Genomic DNA, 20,855 nt, shown 5'->3' on the forward strand with positions numbered 1-20,855 from the left:
TTATTTCTCAAAATCGTCTGATCAAAACTAAGAGAAAGCCATTTAGCCAAAAAAAAAAAATAATATACTAATTTCATTTCAATAATTTATGTGCGGAGAGCCAAAATCAAACATGCATTAATTCAAAAACGTTCAGAAATTAAATAAAAAAAACTAGTTTTTTTAACTAAAAGTAAGGAGCGACATTAAAACTTAAAACGAACAGAAATTACTCCGTATATGAAATGGGTTGTCCCCTCCGCAGTCCCACGCTCTTTACGCTAAAGTTTTTAATTTTTTTAAAAAGTAGAATTGTGGCAAAGAGTCAAACTTTAGCGTAAAGAGCGTGGGACTGCGGAGGGGACAACCCATTTCATATACGGAGTAATTTCTGTTCGTTTTAAGTTTTAATGTCGCTCCTTACTTTTAGTTAAAAAAACTAGTTTTTTTTATTTAATTTACCCTAAAGATACCTCTTCATCCTGTGTCTTCTTTACAACCACGTTGAGTCACAGAATTGCAAAGGCTCTTTCTTACTGCCTAGCCTTTACCTCTTGATCACGTAAAGTACTTCCTACCTCCTCTGCCGCCTCTTTATCTGTACCAAATCCATTATTCCATTCATGTGGAAGATAATAAACGGCTAATATACATAATAATTCCAAAGTTTCAGTTAACTGATTCAATTCACTTGAGGCTACATAAAACCATGTATAGCAGTGTATATTTACTCATCAGCTAGTATTGAGGTGGGTCAGTGAATCTTTCTTTTTTTGCGAGGCAGGGGGAGGAGGTGATTGAAGCCTTGAAAATGCAGTCTTCACCCTTATTTATTTGGACGAATATATATATATATATATAAATATATATATATATATATATATATATATATATATATATATATATATATATATATATATATATATACATATATATATATATATATATATATATATATATATATATATATATATATATATATATATATACATATATATATATATATATATATATATATATATATATATATATGTGAATGGAAAAGAGGAGGTGTACAATATCAAAGCTGAGGAAATGAAACAAAAACTTCATTTGCACTTTATTGAAAACAAAATACATTTTAAACGTTTTCATTCCATAAAATTAATAAATCCCTAATTGTCGTGACTCTCAGCAACAAATGTCAGTTTATGATAAACTGTCAATCTGCATACATTTGTTTTTTTACAGTAATCTTGGGTAATGTGGTAATTCATTTTTACAATTAAAGACACACCTCGGAATAGAAATCTCAATAAAATGTAGATAAGATTCTGGTCTTTAAAAGGCACAGAGGGCGTTAGCCCTACTCTTGTTTTAGGTAATATCTGTTTGTTTTAAATTCGACCTGGTTATTTAGTGTAATTTTTGTTCATTTTGGGTTTTAAGTTTGAATTACTAATTCACTTGATTTCTGACCATCTTTGGTATAATGTAGCTCTTTACTTATCTTTGAAAACTTCTGATGCGGAAAAGTTTCTTTGAATTAATTTAAGTAATTAACAACCCTAAGCGGCAAACGGTCACAAAATGAACAGAAACTGTCATCTCCCCGCCCTTTACGCACAAGCTTTACTCTCCTTTCTCCGAGTACTCCAAGAGCGAACGGGTATTGACAAAGGGTACACCCAAAGCAGAGGCGTTCCTAGGGGGGCAACTGTGTCATCTACGCCGGCTGCTGCAGCTGGTGATAGGGGTTTTCTGGGGGGCTGCCCACTTTATTCAGTTGTTTACTTTGATCCCGCTTTTTTGTTTATATAAGAGTCGGGAGGGGACGCTTAATTGATTTTTTCCCGGGCACCACAAGCCCAAGGGACGGCTTTGATTCCAAGTTCTAAACTGCAGTAATCTTGTATTAGCTACAGAAGCTACTGAAATTGGAGTCGGTTGTTAAGCAACTAAGGACTTATTGGGCTTATTAAGGACTTATTAGGCTTATTAGAGCATAATCATCAAAATTTTTATTGTCTCCATCGCTCTTTTATTCATTTATTATATAAATGATATATAAATTGTATAAATATTACACATTTATAGATAATTAAAATATTTATAAAAAATAATTATAATTTATAATAATTAATTAATAATAATTTATAAAAATTTATAAATATTTATAAATTTATAAATATTAAATATATTATATCAATTATATATTAAATAATATTTTATTTGTATTATATTTTCGATATCTTTACGTATGGGGATAATGATGATACTTATGTAGAGTTCTTTCTGTCCGTCAACTAAGCAAATTCAATTTTTCTTTTTTCCGTTCCAGCGGTTACAGAGATGTCCGCTGGTGGGTTACATGGCAAACTCAAATTTACTCAGTTTCGAATAAGTTTCGAATAACTAGTAAATTTTTGACAAATTTTGAAACATAATTGACGCAATTTCCTTTTGTATCAAAGCTGTTAACGACTAGGATTTAATACACTTTGTATCTAAAGACACTAATCTAAGTGATATCTCTTAACTAATTTACTAGAATTATATCAATTATCTAGGTTGAGGATAGTAGCCTGTTGGATTAAAACCATTGATAAGGGCTAATTAATTTGGATAAGTTATCTATGTATTTGGATGTAACAGAAATTGTAGCTATCCTGTTCAACTACACATCTGAAAGTAGAAATTTTGATATATGCGTAAATCAATAAGATACATTACTTGACAAAATTCGGGGGGGGGGGGGTAGGGGCTAAAAGAAAAAGGGGCCAAGTGTAACTTATCTCATTTATTATCGAAACAACTTTGATTGCATCTTTTTAAGTTTTAATGAAAAAGAACTTTCATTAAAATTTTTTCATTAAATTTTGATGAAAAAAAAAATTCAGAAAAATTCAGACGGAGAGGCAAGGAGTATTCCGAAATTCTTACAGTGAATATAAAAACAATGATTTTTGTTTGAACCTATGGGAATTGGTATTTTAGCCCTCACTTGGTGGCAGGGGTTATAATATAACACTCCTGTGAAAAGGTAGAAATCTAGAAATATAGCTATTCAGTTTGTGGACGAGGAACACACAAAGAAAATATTCAGGAACATATAGAGTTTATTGAAGAGAGAGAGAGAGAGAGAGAGAGAGAGAGAGAGAGAGAGAGAGAGAGAGAGAGAGAGAGAGAGAGAGAGAGAGAGAGAGAGAGAGAGAGAGAGAGAGAGAGAGAGAGAGAGAGAGAGAGAGAGAGAGAGAGAGAGGAGAGAGAGAGAGAGAGAGAGAGAGAGAGAGAGAGAGAGAGAGAGAGAGAGAGAGAGAGAGAGAGAGAGAGAGTGAGTAAGTGAAAGATAAAGCCATGGATAGAGAGTAATTTTAAATTAGTGTAAATCGAGGTATATACAGTAGAAAGGCTCTTCCTGAATTATTTATGTGTTATGGTTGTGTTTCTTTCTGGTTTTTGCCCTATTTTTTATACAAAAGCTATAAGTTCAGTTCGTTCTTATTATATCTGGCTTTTCCTTTTTCTATCGTATCTGCCTTCACGGTATAGTAATCGAAACTTCATGTCTGTTTACACTATTCTGGAAGTCGGGTCGATAGAGTTTTCTGGCAAATTATCCCCGTCTACTTATTAACATCTTTGCACCCACAGCAGCCTTACTCGTTTGTAATTTTCATCTTTTCTTTGGTTTTGTGAAGACTTTGTTTTGTTTCTTTTATACTCCTGTTTATGCTCCCAGCTTTCTGTGATATATTTATATGGTTTTGTATTTTCTTGTTTGTATTATTGCGCTGCATTTTTTCTTTATTTTATATTCTTCTTTTTTTGAATGGGTAAATAAATAAATGTGAATATTTCTGCTAAAGTAGCATAGATGGCAATTTGTCGATACAATACTGACAATTCGACAATGAGTCTACGCCTACTCAAGCAACAAAGATGACAATTTTCTCTTGAAAGATATTCTTAAAGGTTCTTCAGTCGGATCTGTTTGAATCCAATTTTTTGCACGGAAATATGGCAAATAAATTGTCTTTCTAGCCTAGTCGGGGATAAGGTTTTTCCTCGTTTTGTACATTAAGGATTGGCTTTGACAAGGACAAATTATATTTACCAAGCTGAAATATGAGAGCTAGATAAAGAATATGCAAGATGTTGTACAGGAAACTAAGTGTCAGTATGTCCCTGTTAGGACTGAGATAGTAAATTACGAAACTTGTCCCGTGGTAAGTTTAGCTTGAGAAATGTGATGAAATTTGATGGACTTTTTACGATGATTTTAAACTATAATCAAGGTTGATGTTATGCTCCTGCAATATTTTGGTCACACTTGGGAGTGGAACCAAAATTACCCACTATTCCAGTACTAATAATGTATTCCACGCATGTTTTGGTGATTTGAGCAATGATCAACTTCCAAGCGTAATTCCAAAATCTGAGTGAAGACTTGGAAATAAAATCATTGTGTTGATACGTTTAATGGATCTAATAACATTTACATAACTTTTGTTACTGACCTTGTATTTACTTTTGTCCTCGCAAGTGAAAGTTAATATGTTTATTTGTTTATCACTGCTGAAAAGGTTTGTCAAAACTTATAGTACCGCTCTCATAAAACGACGGTAACTGTAAAGTAGGTAGTGTCTGTAGAGAAGGCTTTTTGGATTCGGATACCCCTATAGCAACAATTCTTTTGTTTCTTAATGATATACGATGACGGAAAAGTTTAGTGGCGATTCCCACAAGACGCAGGTGTTATTCATTTTTTTCAAGACGCAGGTGCTTGTTACATAATAAGAACTGTTTTTTTTTACTATTGCTTTGATTGTTTAAAGGCCTAGATATAAAGGTGGAAATACCTTCATCATCTTCTAGTCACGGTGCACACGTATATGTTATCTTTGGCTGTTATATGTTATCTTTGGCTGTTGTATGTCATCATCTTTGGCTGTTTAAAAAACCTAGGAGTGCAAGGAAAAAATTTCAGGAGCCGCTAGTCGAGATGTAAACGTAAGCGTTACATCACAGGGAGTGTCTTCTTTAATACATTCTTCAAGTCGTTTTTAAAGAAGTTTCAAGAGATTTCAAGACGTTTTAAGACATTTTTCTTCAATACGTTTTTCAAGACGTGTCAAGACATTCCAAAACGTTTTCAGACACTTTTCTCCGAAAATTTTTTCTTAAAGACATCATTGATTGTTACGGAATATGCAATGTTTAGTTATGTTAGGACTTGTTTCTTCGGGGGGTCCATGAGGACCCCCCATGGACCCCCCGTTAATTAATGAAATTTGCATATTAATTTTACTTTTTTTTGGCTAAATAGTTTCTCAAAGTTTTGATCGGACGATATCGATAAAAAGTGGCGGGGGAGAAAGCCTAGTTTTCCTCTAATTTTTGGTTACTAATCCACTAGAACTTTTAATTTTATTTTAAGAAAGTTTTTTATTAGTAATAAACATACATAACTTACAAATTAACTTATACAATAAACTTTTATATTTGTATTTTTTTATTACGTATATGAGGGGGTTCACCCCCTCGTCAATACATCTCTCTCTCTCTTTACACTAAAGTTCGAATTTTGTTCCGATTCCTTAAGAATGACCCCTGAATCACAGAGGCGTTTTAATTAGAGTAAATATCACTTTTGAAATTACTAAAAATACTGTAGCATAAAGACCGAGGCATTAAGGAGGGGACGAACCCACTCATATGCGTAAGAATTTCTCTTCGTTTTAAGTTGTAATGTTACTCCTTACTTTCAGTTGAAAAAACTCGTTTTCTGTTTAATTTTTCGTTGTTTATTAAATAATGCTGGAGAGTCCAGCGCCCCCTTCATGGAAATTTTCTTCTCCCATGATAAATTCCTCCGTGAAAACATCCTCTCAAGTAACTTCCTTCCTACCACCAGAAAAATCCCCCCTCAAAACGTCTGAGGGATTAATTCGTCCTCAAAAACATAGTTATGAGATTTTTTGACTATACTGAAGAAAATGGCTATCTTGAAATTTTGTCTGATGACTTTGGAAAAAAAATGAGCGTGGAAGGGGGCCTAATTGCCCTCAATTTTTTTGGTCACCTAAAAAGAGCACTAGAACTTTGAATTTCCGTTAGAATGAGCTCTCTCACGACATTTCTAGGACCACTGGGTCAACACGATCACCCATGGAAAAAAAAAACAAAAAAAAAACAACATAGAAACAAATAAACACACATCCGTGATCCTTCTTCTGGCAAAAAAATACAAAATTCCACATCTTTCCAGATAGGAGCTGGAAACTTCTACAGTAGGGTTCTCGTAAAAACTGAATCTGATGTTATCATTTTCATTAACATTCTATGACTTTTAAGGAGTGTTTCCACCTTTTTCGAAAATAAGGCAAATTTTCTCAGGCTCGTAACTTTTAGTGGGTAAAATTAAATTATGATGAAACTTATATACTAAAAATCAGTGTAAAAATCTAATTCATTTGATGTATATGCTGGTATCAAAATTCCATTTTTTTTGTAGTTTCGGTTAGTATTGAGCCGGGTCGCTCCTTACTACAGTTCGTTACCACGAACTGTTTGACAAACATTCATTGAAAATACGAAAAATAATTTAACACGATAAAGTAAACTTATAGAAAAATACGATAAGTGGATTAGAATTGAAACAACTTTATCTGCCTGAAAGGCTTCGGAAGCTGAACAAAGAAGATTAAATCCCAAAAGAGAAAGAAGGAAATGGAAAGGCTTTAATAGTCAAAGAAAACTTCGTCCATGTTTTTGTTTTATACTTGGCTTTTAAATGTAAAAGTGGAAATAAAATTCGAAATAAGTGTGCTGAAGGTAATATTTAAGTTTAAATAAACGTTTCAACGCTCAGTGAAAACTATATCAATGTTTTGCACTTGCATCTAAATGAAAAAGTTGTAATGAAGTGTGCATAAAATAATTGTTTTGAAATCAATATTCTAGTGAAAACATAGTCTTTAATAATATTAAAAAGAAAAGTTTTTTTTACCGAAAGTAAGGAGCAATATTAAAACTTAAAACAAACAGAAATTACTCGGTATATGAAGGAGCTGTTCCCTCCTCAACGCCTCGCTCTTGACACTAAAGTTTGACTCTTTCTCACAACTCTACTTTTTAAAATAGTAACAAAGGGTTAACAGTTAGGGGGTATTTCCCCCTATTTTCCAAAAATAAGGCAAATGTTATCAGGCTCGTAACTTTTGATGGGTAGGACTAAATTTGATGAAACTTACGTATTTAAAATCAGCATAAAAATCCGATTCTCTTGATGTATCTATTAGTACAAAATTCCGTTTGTTGGAGTTTTGTTTACTATTGAGCCGGGTCGCTCCTTAATACAGTTCGTTACCACGAACTGTTTGAAAGGAACCTGTCTCCGTGTTTTGTTCTTGCATTTCAGGCGCGAAAGTTGGATAATAGGATTTTGCAAGAAATAACTTTTGCTTATAAGCATGGGATAATTTTTTTGACTCTTACAGGTATATTGTCCAGATGGTATGGATGGTGAAAATCGTATTATCTTAAATGTGGGAGGATTTCGGTTTGAAACATACCGCACAACGTTGAAAAAAATTCCTGCAACAAGGTTGTCGAGATTAACTGAAGCCTTAGCCAACTATGATCCAGTTCTTAATGAGTACTTCTTTGACAGACATCCGGGAGTGTTCGCCCAGATATTGAACTATTACAGGTAAATTCAACTCTTACAATTTCAAACTTTTTTTTTCTATTCTTTAGATAAACTGCTTATATAATATTTTTGGGTGCATTAGGGTTCAGTAGTACCATGGACTCATGAATGTAAAAAAAGGTAAAGGATGCAGTACTAGACCCTTATGGTCCGAATCGGCGGTGCTAATCTCTGTCTCAAGGTCATTTAGCCAGGAAGTGCAATGGGGGGATGAGGGCCAGCCATCCTGTAGTTTTGAACACCCTTCCTGTTTAACTTCCCCAGATTTCTCCAGGTTATTATTTAGAGCTGGATCGGCTCTGGCTGAGCTTACAGAGTCACGCCAATGACCACGTCCCAAACCAAGTAATTGGGTACACTAGGATTCGAACCCTCACCCTCTCGGACAAAGGAGTCTCAAATGAGCCTTTGTCATGGATATAAGTCTGAAACTGACTAAAAACAATCCCTTTTTGCACATTTTTGTTCCCTTTGATACCATCCCAACAAATTATGCGGTCCTATTGGCCCAGAGAACGACACCAGGATGTTTCCAGCCAATGGGGCAGCCAACAACAAAAGTGCTCACACTTTCCCGTTATAAACCTATTTAAGAAAAATGACCAATTTTTTTTCTTTTTAATGGGCAAAAATGTGTCTTTTTAATAAGTCAAAGCTATTGCGTTTACACCGGCGTTTGAGCCGCCAACTGTGATTATCAGAGTTGTGTTTTCAGGCACTGGGCTTGAAGCGTGTTTTCGAGCGGGTTCAACAAAAATTGCTTTCAGGTTCTCCGTGTTTAAACCAGCAAACTCTAAAGCGTTTCATCTGACGAGCTCCAAGCGTATTGGTTTAGGATTGTTCTAAATTGTTCCGCGTCAGAATATCTTGGTTGAACATGGGTTCTGAAAAGACCCAAACCCGGGTTGAGTACGACACTCAAAACGATATCCTGCGCAACTCGTGTTGAACTCCATGCTGGGTGTGTATGGCCTCAAAACTGAGCTCAGTCCACATTTTTAATAGCTGCGTTTTCATAACAATTCAGTGAAGCAATTGAAATTGCAACGTTGAACGTTCAAGTGCTTAATTTTCATTTTTATTGCAAGGTGGATTCTTATGAAGCCGTTCGGTGTTCTTCAGTAACAACAGAAATTGAGCATGGACGGCAAAATAGCTAAGAAACTGAAGCTCTAAAAGTGATGAGGATATTTATAATAAAGCAAATTTAAACTAATACAGGCAAATGAAATTGATTGCAAAGTTAATAGATTTGCATATTGAACCTTTTATTAGGCTAATTATACAATGTCCTCCTTGCCTTTCGAGCAGAAACTTAAGTCGATTTATGCAACAGGTTAACTTGAAATTAGCCTATAGGCTATTGAACCAGTTACCCTTAATTCTTCCAACAAGTCAAGGGCTTATCCGTTTTTTTGTCTCGAACCTAAACACTTTTGATGCTGAAAAGTATCATCAAACCTTCACCTTTTACTTGAAGGTAGCCATTTTCATAGTGTAAGACTACTAGCTCATGCTTGTCCATTTTATTTTCTAAATTACATTCAGGCTGATTCCAAGGTGAACTTCCAACGTCCTTCTAATAAAGGTTCGAAGTAACCAAAAAACGGAAGTAACCACAACGGTGAACTTGCCGGCCATCAAAAACAGATTTCAAGCAAAACGGCGATCAAAACGGCGATCGAAAACGCAGCTAATGTTACCTTAAAGCAGGTATTACGCTTATGTCTAGTGAACCGGTTTTCACTCATCAAACAGCCGCCCTGATCTCTGACCAGGGCGGCTCTCCTGATCCCTGAATCTCTGATCTCTGATGAGGCGTTTCATCTCTGATTTTTACGTATTATACTCAGTGCTGAGCATCGATGAGGCATAATTGCGATCAAAGATTCTGTTTAACGCCAACCACTTGCAAAAATTGTTAATGCCAATCTCTTGCAAAAAAATTTCAATAGTTTTTTTTTTCATATTCCTATAATAGAGCACGTTCGTCGGTACTTTGATGGTTTTCTCATCAAATTCAATCCAAATCATCACGTTCTTTAAGCTTTCTAAGACGGGGTGGTAAATTCCGAGAAGCGAAAAGACGCAGTGAATTTCGGTAGTATGTCCAAGTGAAGCCGAAATTTCGAGGAAAATGCTCATCGGTTTACTTTTCTAAAAAAAAACAATCATAAATTTGTTTCAATGTATAAATAGGCCGTTGTTTTGGTTATTTGTATATCAAGCAACGAACTTCACGAAAAATGTCATTCGTGTTCCCTTTCTAGGGCTATGAAAGAAAGATTGAAACGGTTAGGTTATATTTTATGAATGAAGGATTATGGATTATAAGGATTGTGGATGAAGGATTGTTACTACAATTTGTGCTCATTTGAAAGCCAGCTGGGGCCGAACGAAAGAAACACTTTCTTGAGGGGGGGGGGGAGATGTAAGAAGAAAAAATCCACGGAATGTACCTTTCAAATTTCGTGGCGGAATTTCATGGGAGGAAATGAAAAGTGAAGCTCTGAAAAGTGAATACAGTAATGCAGAGAAGGGGAGCAGGGATCAGGGGAGCTGTTTTGCCCTCAGGTGGCTTGGTGCTGCAAAGAATAGAAGCTAAAGTAGCACGAATAGGAAACATTTATTTATTTTGAATGGGATTCTTCCGGTTAGAGAAGAGGTGACTATCATAATAAAAACTGAAAAAAGGTCCATATAAAAAAAACATTTGTCTAAATGGAGACATTTTTCTCCATTGGTTATTGCAGTGAATCACGACCTTCTTTCAGGTTTAACATGTCTGATAAAGATAGAACAAAGTCTGATGACCAATCCCCAATAGTAACGTCGACACAAGCCGTCGATCTGGGGCTAAAGAAAAGGCAGGACGTTCTTGATTGGGCCAGGAAAAGGTCACGTGGAAGGACTTAAGAAAATTGAAACCTTTGTTGGGCAGATTGAAGGATCAATGTTAGAACAGAGTGGGACCGACGGGCTGGGACTGGGACGGAGGAAGAAAGTTAGTGGCTTCATTTGTCTTGAAACTACTATATTAGAAGTTTCGAAAGCGTCTCAAATAAAAGCTAAAACAATGATTTACTACATCATTCTTTTAGGACAGGAAAACTTCATTACCCGACCAATGTATGTGGTCCTTTATTTGAAGAAGAGCTAGGTTTTTGGGGGCTGGACTACAACCAAGTTGAACCCTGCTGCTGGATGACGTATACAGTACACCGAGATACTGAGGTAATTTTCTCATTTCCTTGAAGTACAACGTAGTCACAAATCTAACTGATATATAGAGTAATGACGCATTGCCATTTAAATGACGTATGACGTAATAATTTGAACGACGTGTACGGTCCTGTGAATGACTGGCATATTTTTTTCTTGCCGTGAACTTTTTAATCTCTCTCGTGTGGTTCATGGGCGTGATTCGCTTCTTGTCTGAGGGGGCATCCGATTCTGCTATGAAGGGCGGGGGGAGGGAGCTGAACTTATATTGGCAATTCACTAAACCTTAAATTGTCATTAAGCTCTATCATACCTATGAAATCTTTATTAATAAGTAATATTCAAAAAGCATAAACTGTCATAAAGCTTTAGCATTAATCTTCTTGGATTAGAGCTAAATCTTTCCTAGACATTATGGATAATTGCTTCTTGTTTGAATTATTCTGTCATTCCAGTTGGTTATTTCCAGCTTTTTTAACCATCTACCTTTTACCAACTGCTGTTTTAGCCATCAACCTTTTTTCAACTGCTTATTCAACCATCTGCTTTTTCACCCATATCTAGCGTAAATTGGTAGTTCTAGGGAGGGAAGCTACCCCCGGTACGCCCGTAGTGTAGGCGTTATTTGCCTAAGAAAAGGTCCACTAAATCATTAATATCTAAGTATGTCAAAGAAGCAGGGTTTAAGGATAGTGTATAAAACAGAGGTGCTAGTTTTAAAAAATGTGGGGTGAGGGGACAAGAAAAGCCTCAATGAATAGTTTTTTAGCCGTTGTGGTTTATTAGCAAACATAAAATTTATGTGAAATGCAACCTTATTATGTTTTGCACTACTACTACTACTAGCAACGCACTGCAGCCCCAAGCCGCCTAAGGCCAAAAGAGCTATGCATGGTCCTCCTCCATCTTAATATATCCAACGTCTACCTCTTTACTCCCTCCTAGGAAGTTCCCATTTCCCTTAAATCTTTTCTTACGACAGCCTCCCACCACAACTGGGGATGACCTGCTTCTTCTTTCACCAAATAGCACAAACTTTGGCAATCTGTCATGCTTCATCCGCAGAACTTGCCCCAGCCATCTCAACATTTCTCTCATTATAGCCCTAGAAAGAGGAATTGAACCACCCTGCTATATATTGAATTTATTTTAGTTTAATTTCATAGGCGGCAAAACTTAATTAAATGTCGAATCTAAAATAATAACATTGTTGACGGCCCGACATACCTTAGTGGTCACAGCAGCCTGGCTAGCTTGGAGGAAACTAGTGGGCTTGACTCCCACTGACTCCCAAGTATTTTTATATCAATTTAGAATATTCATAATGATACTTTTGTTTCTCATTAATTTTTGCTCCTCATTCTTAGCATATTGTGAACAAAAAAACTTGTTTACCTTCCAGGTATAAAAGTATTTTAGTTCAGAAACAAATTAAAGCCAATATTCAAAATTGGAGTAAAGCCCTAAGAGAAATGCTGAAAATGATTGGAAAAGCTTTGGTTTTCCTTAAAAATAAACTTTCCTTGAAAATGGAAGTTTTCCTATAGGTCCTTTAAAGCGAGGAATTTGAGAATAGCCTGATATTTTTTTTTTGAACTAACAACGGTGAACTAGTTAAGACGAACCTTGTTTTCAAACAGTTCGTGGTAACGAACTGTAGTAAGGAGCGACCCGGCTCAATAGTAACCAAAACTCAAAAAAATTGAATTTTGATAGCAATAGCTACATCAAAAGAATCGCATTTTAATGCTGATTTTAAATATATAAGTTTCATCAAGTTTAGTCTTGCCCATCAAAAGTTACGAGCCTTATTTAGGAAAATAGGGGAAAACACCCCCTAAAAGTCGTAGGATCTTAACGGAAATTACCACCATCAGATTCAGCGTATCAGAGAACCCTACTGTAGAAGTTTCAAGCTCCTATCTACAAAAATGTGGAATTTTGTATTTTTTTGCCAGAAGACAAATCACGGGTGCGTGTTTATTTGTTTGTTTGTTTTTTTTTGTTTTTTTTCTTTCCCCAGGGGTCATCGTATCGACCAAGTGGTCCTAGAATGTCGCAACAGGGCTCATTCTAACGTAAATGAAAAGTTCTAGTGCCCTTTTTAAGTGACCAAAAAATTGGAGGGCATCTAGGCCCCCTCCCACGCTCATTTTTTCCCAAAGTCAACGGATCAAAATTTTGAGATAGCCATTTTGTTCAACATAGTCGACAACCTTAATAACTTTGTCTTTGGGGATGACTTACTCCCCCACAATCCCTGGGGGAGGGGCTGCAAGTTACAAATTTTGACCAGTGTTTACATATAGTAATGGTTATTGGGAAGTGTACATACGTTTTCAGGGGGATTTTATTTTGTTTGGGGGTTGGGCTGAGGAGAGGGGGCTATGTTGGAGGATCTTTCCTTGGAGGAATCTGTCATGGGGGAAGAAAAATTCAATGAAAAGGGCGCAGGATTATCTAGCATTACTATAAGAAAACAATGAAAAATAAACATGAAAACGTTTTTTTCAAATGAAAGGAAGAAGTAGCACTGAAACTTAAAACGAACAGAGATTATTACGCATATGAGGGGTTCTAAAAATACTTTAGCATAAAGAGCGAGGTATTTAGGAGGAGATAAATACCTTGCTCTTAATGCTAAAGTATTTTTAGTAATTTCAACTATTTATTCTAAGGCCTTTCTGATTCAGGGGTCATTCTTAAAGAATTGGGACAAAACTTACGATTTAGTGTAAAGAGCGAGGTATTAACGAGGGTACAAACCCCCTCGTATACATAATAAAAATATAAGGTTATGAAAGTTTGTTACGTAACTTAATTCTTAAGTTACGTATATTTTTTACTAATAAAAATGTTCGTTAAAAATAACGTTCTAGTTGGCTTTTTAAGTAACCGAAAAATTGGAGGGCAACTAGGTCTCCTTCTCCACCCCTTATTTCTCAAAATCGTCCGATCAAAACTAAGAGAAAGCCATTTAGCCAAAAAAAAAAATAATTAATATACAAATTTCATTTTAATAATTTATGTGCGGAGAGCCAAAACCAAACATGCATTAATTCAAAAACGTTCAGAAATTAAATAAAAAAAAAACTAATTTTTTTTAGCTGAAAGTAAGGAGCGACATTAAAACTTAAAACGAACAGAAATTACTCCGTATATGAAATGGGTTGTCCCCTCCGCAATCCCTCGCTCTTTACACTAAAGTTTGACACTTTGCCACAATTCTACTTTTTAAAACAATTAAAAGCTTTAGCGTAAAGAGCGAGGGATTGCGGAGGGGAAAACCCATTTCATATACGGAGTAATTTCTGTTCGTTTTAAGTTTTAATGTCGCTCCTTACTTTCAGCTAAAAAATTAGTTTTTTTTTATTTAATCCTGTACAAAGAGAGAGAGAGTTTTGGAAAGATATTTTCATTTTAAAAGCATTTGACAAGATTCTAAACTTTAAAATCTATTCTTAAAGTACTAAAGACAGTGGAAATGAGGTCTCATTTTTGAATTGGTTAAACGGAAGCTTACACAGCCGTATATACCTTCAAAAAATTAAGAATGAATGGAATTTTGATGTTTAATGAAAAAAAGACATCATTATGGAATTATGCATTTCTTTGATGGTTGTAAGTGCCAGATTAAAAAGAAAAGCGCTGACGAAAACTCCGAAATAGCCTAAAAATATAGGTAATCAACAGGTTTAGAAAGGTGTACTTTTCTTTGGAAAATGTAGCTGTCCTTGGAAATCACCAGGTTATTAATACTTAAAATGGAATTTTACTAGAACGAGGAAATTTAAACGGCCATATATTTCTTCAAAAAATTCGGTAAAAATGGAATGTGGATGGTTAATGAAAAAGACATCCTCATGGAATTATACCTTTTCTGTGGTCGTTGTGGGCGCCAAATAAAAAAAAATGGTCGAACTTTCAATTTAAGATCTAAATGTCTTTGGAAATTACCAAATTGTCAATGCTTGAGTTCTTACAAATGAAGAGGGGTGGGGGGAGGGAGTTTAACTAATTAACTTTGCTTGTTTGTCTTCAAAGTTCAACATGGCAATACCGACGAAAAGACTGTACGGCAGTTTTGCTTTTTTTGGTAGTTACCAGTAGCAAATAAAAAAAGAAGGCGAAGCTTTCCTTTGAATAGTTTAAAAATCAACGAATAATTGCTATTTGAATCTTTACGGAGGAAAAGCGCGGTCAGACTTAGCTAAATAGTTTTGTTTATTTATTTCATGTTTTGATATGGCAGCACTGGCAAAAACTGGTACTGCACTAAAACCCTATAGTTTTTAAACAATCAGAAAGACAGAACCTTTCGCTCATGCTTCCATAATTTTGTCTTTAGGGGATTTTCCGTATGTACTTCTTCGATTTGTATCAAGTAATATAGTGTACAATCCCTCGAAATGCATGAGATCATTTATTGCTTAGAACTTCCTACGAGTTTTTCTAGAGAAAAAGTACTTTTACATTTCAGAAATAATCAAAGACACTTTAAGTTGGCATTGAATTAACCATTAACTCTAAATTTAAAATTAGTTTATAGAACCTTCTGTATTGGCTTTGGGATCAGGAAGTTGGAAATTGAAAAACGCAATGCTGTTTGCGATTCTTTTGCATATATATATATATATATATATATATATATATATATATATATATATATATATATATATATATATATATATATATATATTTCTACTGTTACTTATAGACCTAATCACGTAGGACTGAAGATTTTGTGAAAATGAAGAAGGAAAAAAAAAGAAAACTTTAAAAGAAATATGTCAAATTAAACAAAACGTTAAAACTACCATTAAAGCTAAGTATTTATCCTGAAAATATGCATATTGTTTAAAATATTCTATTTTCAAAATTATCGAGGCATCTCGATTTCAGTATTAGACTTGTCCATTTCAAGCATTCGAATAAAAAGTGAACTGCAGAAAGAGGTTCAGGTTTTTCTAAATCGTGAATGACACTACTAATGTTTGTGGGTGTGGCTCTGGATTAGGGGAGTGGGCGCAGGTGGCAGCTAGGAAAGTAAAAAGGTGTTTTTTGGAAGAGGAATCCATATGTACTTAGAGGGAGAGGGGGAAATTTTCTGATCCTTGCAGTTGTCAATTTCTATATTTTACTACGTTTTTCATATAGTTTGCTTCTTTTTTTTGTATTTCTCAACCCCCTGCCACAAATTATCAACCTTCCTGAAACAAAATCCGGGTTAAATCCCGGTTTAAATGCCGGGTCAAGAACCACTTGTATTTTGGGAAAGTAGTCATGAAAATAATAAACAAGAAATCTGGCAAAAACCATAATATTTCAGGCACGGGGCTAGTTATCAGGGTCTTTTAGCTGAATATCTTTCCTCGGTCCCTTTTTATTTAGGGTTAATCTAATCCGTAACCTCTTACACATGCCAATATCTGCTCAATTGTAGTTTCAAAAATGCTACTCAGTTGCTTACAAATTTTCCTTTTCTGCTAAATTTCTGTTCTCGAGCCTAAGCCTTTTGAACAAAGAAGGATACCACCCCTCACCCTGCCATAATAACTTGAAATTATCATTAACGCTATTTACTAAAACATAATTTGTTCTTTATTCTTGAGGAGACAAAGCCCCATTGACCCTTTCTGAAATAATTTATGTGCTTAAAAAGCGCATTATATGGAAAAACATAACTAGAAAACTTTTTAAATTTTAGATAAGAACATTTGTGTTTAAACAGAAATATAAATACAGCCTTAAGAAAGAGCACACATGCCTCGGGGCTTACTTTAGCGCTGTTGATAAAAAACAAAATACTGAAACTAAAGCCACCGTTTTAACTATTTTGAAATATATTTCTTAACTCAATTTTCAATTATGAAAGAATACAACTATTCATGGAGCTACAATTTTGCATCTCAAGTTTTTCAAGTTTATTTTGGGTTTTTCATGTAATTCGGTTTTATGAATTAAATTAGGTTTTTTTTTGTATTCAACCGTAAACATATATAAAATATCTAAAAAACAAGGCACATGCCTTTTGGCGCATTCTAGCACTGCCGATTAAAAAAAATACTAAGACTAAAGCCGTCTTTTTAACTATTTTTGAGTATCTTTTTTTAACTCAATAATAACTATCAAAGAATGTAACTATATGTGTGTAATTTTGCATCTCAAGTTTTTAAAATTTGTTTTGAGTTTTTAATGTGACCGGATTCTATGGATTCGATTAGATATTTTTTATTTAAGCGCATATATATACATATATATAAAATATTAAAAAACAGCGCATGTGCCTTGTGCTGTACTTCAGCGCCGCCAATTAAACTGAAACTAAAGCCACCTTAAACGAACTTATCAAGCAAAAACACATATTACACAAAAAGAATTTGAACCACTGGTCTGCATATTCAACTTTTTGATAGTATTTAACAACTTCTGAAAGAATGTTTATGAGAATACTACTAGGATTTTTGCACCAACTTCACTAACTACACTAACAACACTAACTTCCTATATTACCACCCCCAAAAATGTACCATAGACAATCATGCAGACAGACCCTAAATAGAATTTGCAATTTTTATTAGTAGTGTGGGGTCAACCTATTTTATAAGCCACATAATCACTACTCCTTTCTTCCTTACAACGATATAAGATCACGAAGAAGTTTAACGACGATTCTCTCAAAACACATGTGTTATTTATTTTTTTCAAGACGCAGGTGCTTGTTACATAACAGGAAATGGTTTCTAAAAGATGCAGGTGTTTTTACATAATAGAAATTGCTTTTTCGTTGGTTGTTTAAAAACCTAAGAATGTAGGAAAAAACCTTCAGAAGTCCCCGTAAAATCCAGATGCAAACGTAGGCATCACGTGGGATGTAATTAAGGAAGTTACGCAACCATCGGCAAGACCTAGAAAGCTCCCTAAATCACTTAGTGTTCAGAATCAGCTTTTCTTGGATGAAGACCAAGTACGACATCAGATGACTAAATTTTTTGCTGAGGTTGGGAAAACAACGGCGTTAGGTGTGGTTCCTTCTTCAAGTTCTAGAACTTGGAAGCAGTTTCTCGGTCCTTCCTGTGTAAAGTCAATGGTTCTTGAGTCAGTTACGGAGCAGGAACTGATAACAATAATTTCGTCATTGAAAAATTCTTCATCTGGATTCGACCAAATTCCGGCCAAATTAATCAAACAGATTCTTCCCTCAATTATTACACCACTGTGCCACTTGGTTAACCAGTCATTCAAGCTCGGAATATTCCCTCAGCGTCTCAAGTTGGCACGAGTGATAGCACTATTTAAAGGAGGTGACCGGGAGGACCCGGAGAACTATAGGCCTATATCTCTTCTGTCTGTCTTTTCTAAAATATTTGAAAAGGCTATGCTAAAGCGTTTGCTGAGTTTCCTAGACGCGAAGAAGTTTTTTCATCGGCACCAATTTGGTTTTCGGGAGAAGTGCTCAACAGAACACGCATGTAATATGCTTCTTCATTTGTACGACAGTCTTTAGACTTCGGCCTTATCCCTGCGGCAATATTCCTTGATGTGAAGAAAGCTTTTGACAGCCTCACACACGAGATACTTATTGGTAAGTTGTCGCATCAAGGTGTTCGTGGAGAAGCTCTGTCCTGGTTTTCTTCATTCCTAACTGGCCGATCCATTGCAGTCGAAGCTTCTGATGAGCATATTCCAGTCGAATATGGAGTGCCACAAGGCTCAGTTCTTGGGCCATCCCTTTTCCTCATATATGTCAACGACCTCTATCGACTATTTAGCAACCCACGATCTGATTTCTGTTGTCATTTGTGCCAGAAAGGAGATGCTGTGGTTGAAGCCTTGGATACGCCTGGTCAACATGAAGAACTCTTTGCATTCGCCGACGACACCACCCTGGGGGCTGCAGCACCTGATGAATCATCTCTTATCCTCAAGCTACAATTGATGGCAGAAAATATATATCGTTGGTTTGATGCAAATTTGTTAGCTTTGAATGTAAAAAAATCGTTTCTTCTTATATTCTCCCGCATAGGCAAAAGCTGCCCTACAGTGACAGAGCTTAAAACATCTAAGGGATCCATATCCCGCCCAGCTGACCGGTTTATTCGATTCCTTGGGATACTTCTGGATGAAAATCTATCTTTCAAACGGCATACTGAGTCAATGAGATTAAAGGTTTCTCGAGGCCTTGGAATTATTCGAAAGCTGAAGCGAGTCTTTCCTTTCTCCATCCTTCGTCTATTATATTTCTCTCTTATTTACCCTTATTTATGCTACTGCTCGTCAGTGTGGATGTCAACATTTCCATCTGTACTTACACCTTTACATAATCTCCAACTGAAAGCAGCAAAAGTTCTTCAGTCTACCACCCATATTTCTGTTGAACTTCTGAAGATTAAAGATATTCATACATTACACCTCTCTTTCATTGCGTTTCAGTATTTCCGTGGAGACCTTCCACCAAGTTTTTCCGGGCTTTTTGAAATTGTTCGAAATGTCAGTCCTTATGAAACTAGAAACAAGGATGATGTGCTAGTGCCATCCACCCCTGCAGTGCGCTCGGACTTTGGTCTGATAGTTGCTGTCGGATGTGCCTGGAATTCCATTCCTGTTGGGATTCGACGGTCCTTTACCATAGGATCCTTCAAGAAACGGTTGAAGAATTTTTTAATAAAAACAAAATAAATTAAATTATAATATTGATCAGTTATTTATATTGTTTAGTTATCAAGATTAATTTATTTATTTAATTATTTAGATTGAATTTATTTATTTAGATTTGGGTGGTGTGAGTGTTGGATCCTCGATGTATATATATTTTTTTATTTTTTGTAAGTAGGTGGTGCGGAGGCGGTTGTACTCGGGTGAGGATCGGTGAGTAGACTCTAAATATATTTTAAGTGTGAATGTAATTAATAGTTAGTTATGTTTTGTTTTGTTGTTTTTTTTCCCAAATAACGGGCCATTGAGCCCTTTGGGATATTTTTTTGTTTATAAATGGATGTATATTGGTAATAAAAGGAACTTGAACTTGAACGTCATAAGGAGTGTTTTCTTCAAGATATTTTCAATAAATTTTAAGACTTTTCAAAAAAATTTTAAGACCTTTTTCTTTGAGACATTTTTCAGGAGGTTTCAAGACAATTCAAGACGTTTTTTAAGGTATTATAATTCAAGACATTTTACTTCAAAATTTCTTTGGTTCTTATGTGATAGGGAGTTTCTACCTTTGGTTAAGGATAACGCAATCTCATAAGACCTGTTTCTTTAGGGAACCGTGGGGAATCAGCGCTTGTAACCGAGGATGACACACTTGGGATGTTACATCATAATGATGCATCATAATACATAATGTGTATTCATAATGATGTGCATCATAATGTGTACATCATAATGATGCACGCGGTGGTGCTAAGTGATACTTTAAAAGATTTTTTCTTCAGGATTTATTATTCTTGAAAGGCCTTTTTTTCTTCGAGATTTCATTTTCTTTTAAGATTTTTTTCTAAGGGAACCTTTTTATTCCTAAGATTTTTTTCCGCTTTATGAATCAAAAGAGGTCTCCCCTCGATGGAACGGAGCGGTACACAACTGAACTAAAAAATGATTGATGTTATTTTGATTCAGGAATCAGAATCTACGAGATAACCTTTTCCCTGCATAGAGAATTCCCTGCAGACTTTCTAGAGAGATTACGTGGATCACGTGTTTCTTGTGTCTGCAATAATTAACATACGGGAGAGAAAAAATGATTACTAGAAATTCTTTTCATTTGACATGCACCTGCTTGTTAAGTAATGCTTCAGAGGGTATTGTCAACTAATATTGGAGATTGTTCTTCTCTATTAGAACTAACATGGAGTTTTTTCTCTATTAGAACTCGAATGTGCTATCACGGCTGAAAAAAAAGCAAGAGTAACATTATAGCTAGAATATGGTACACCTTCCCATGGATCAATAGTCCATC

At 35.2% G+C, this 20,855-nt stretch overlaps 1 protein-coding gene across 6 annotated transcripts in view; it reads left to right on the plus strand.

Annotated features, from left to right (window-relative positions):
- LOC136040881 (potassium voltage-gated channel protein Shaw-like) overlaps positions 1-20,855 on the plus strand; it is a 187,767-nt gene that overhangs the window by 39,613 nt on the left and 127,299 nt on the right. For all 6 annotated transcript variants that reach the window (XM_065725284.1, XM_065725287.1, XM_065725283.1 and 3 more), the window contains 2 exons: positions 7,461-7,672; positions 10,774-10,906. In XM_065725284.1, the coding sequence (XP_065581356.1) occupies positions 7,479-7,672; positions 10,774-10,906 (327 nt within the window). In that variant the 5' untranslated portion in view covers positions 7,461-7,478. The remainder of the gene's footprint in view (positions 1-7,460; positions 7,673-10,773; positions 10,907-20,855) is intronic.

Source organism: Artemia franciscana, chromosome 21 (assembly GCF_032884065.1).
Source record: "Artemia franciscana chromosome 21, ASM3288406v1, whole genome shotgun sequence".
Classification (NCBI taxonomy): Eukaryota; Metazoa; Arthropoda; class Branchiopoda; order Anostraca; family Artemiidae; genus Artemia; species Artemia franciscana.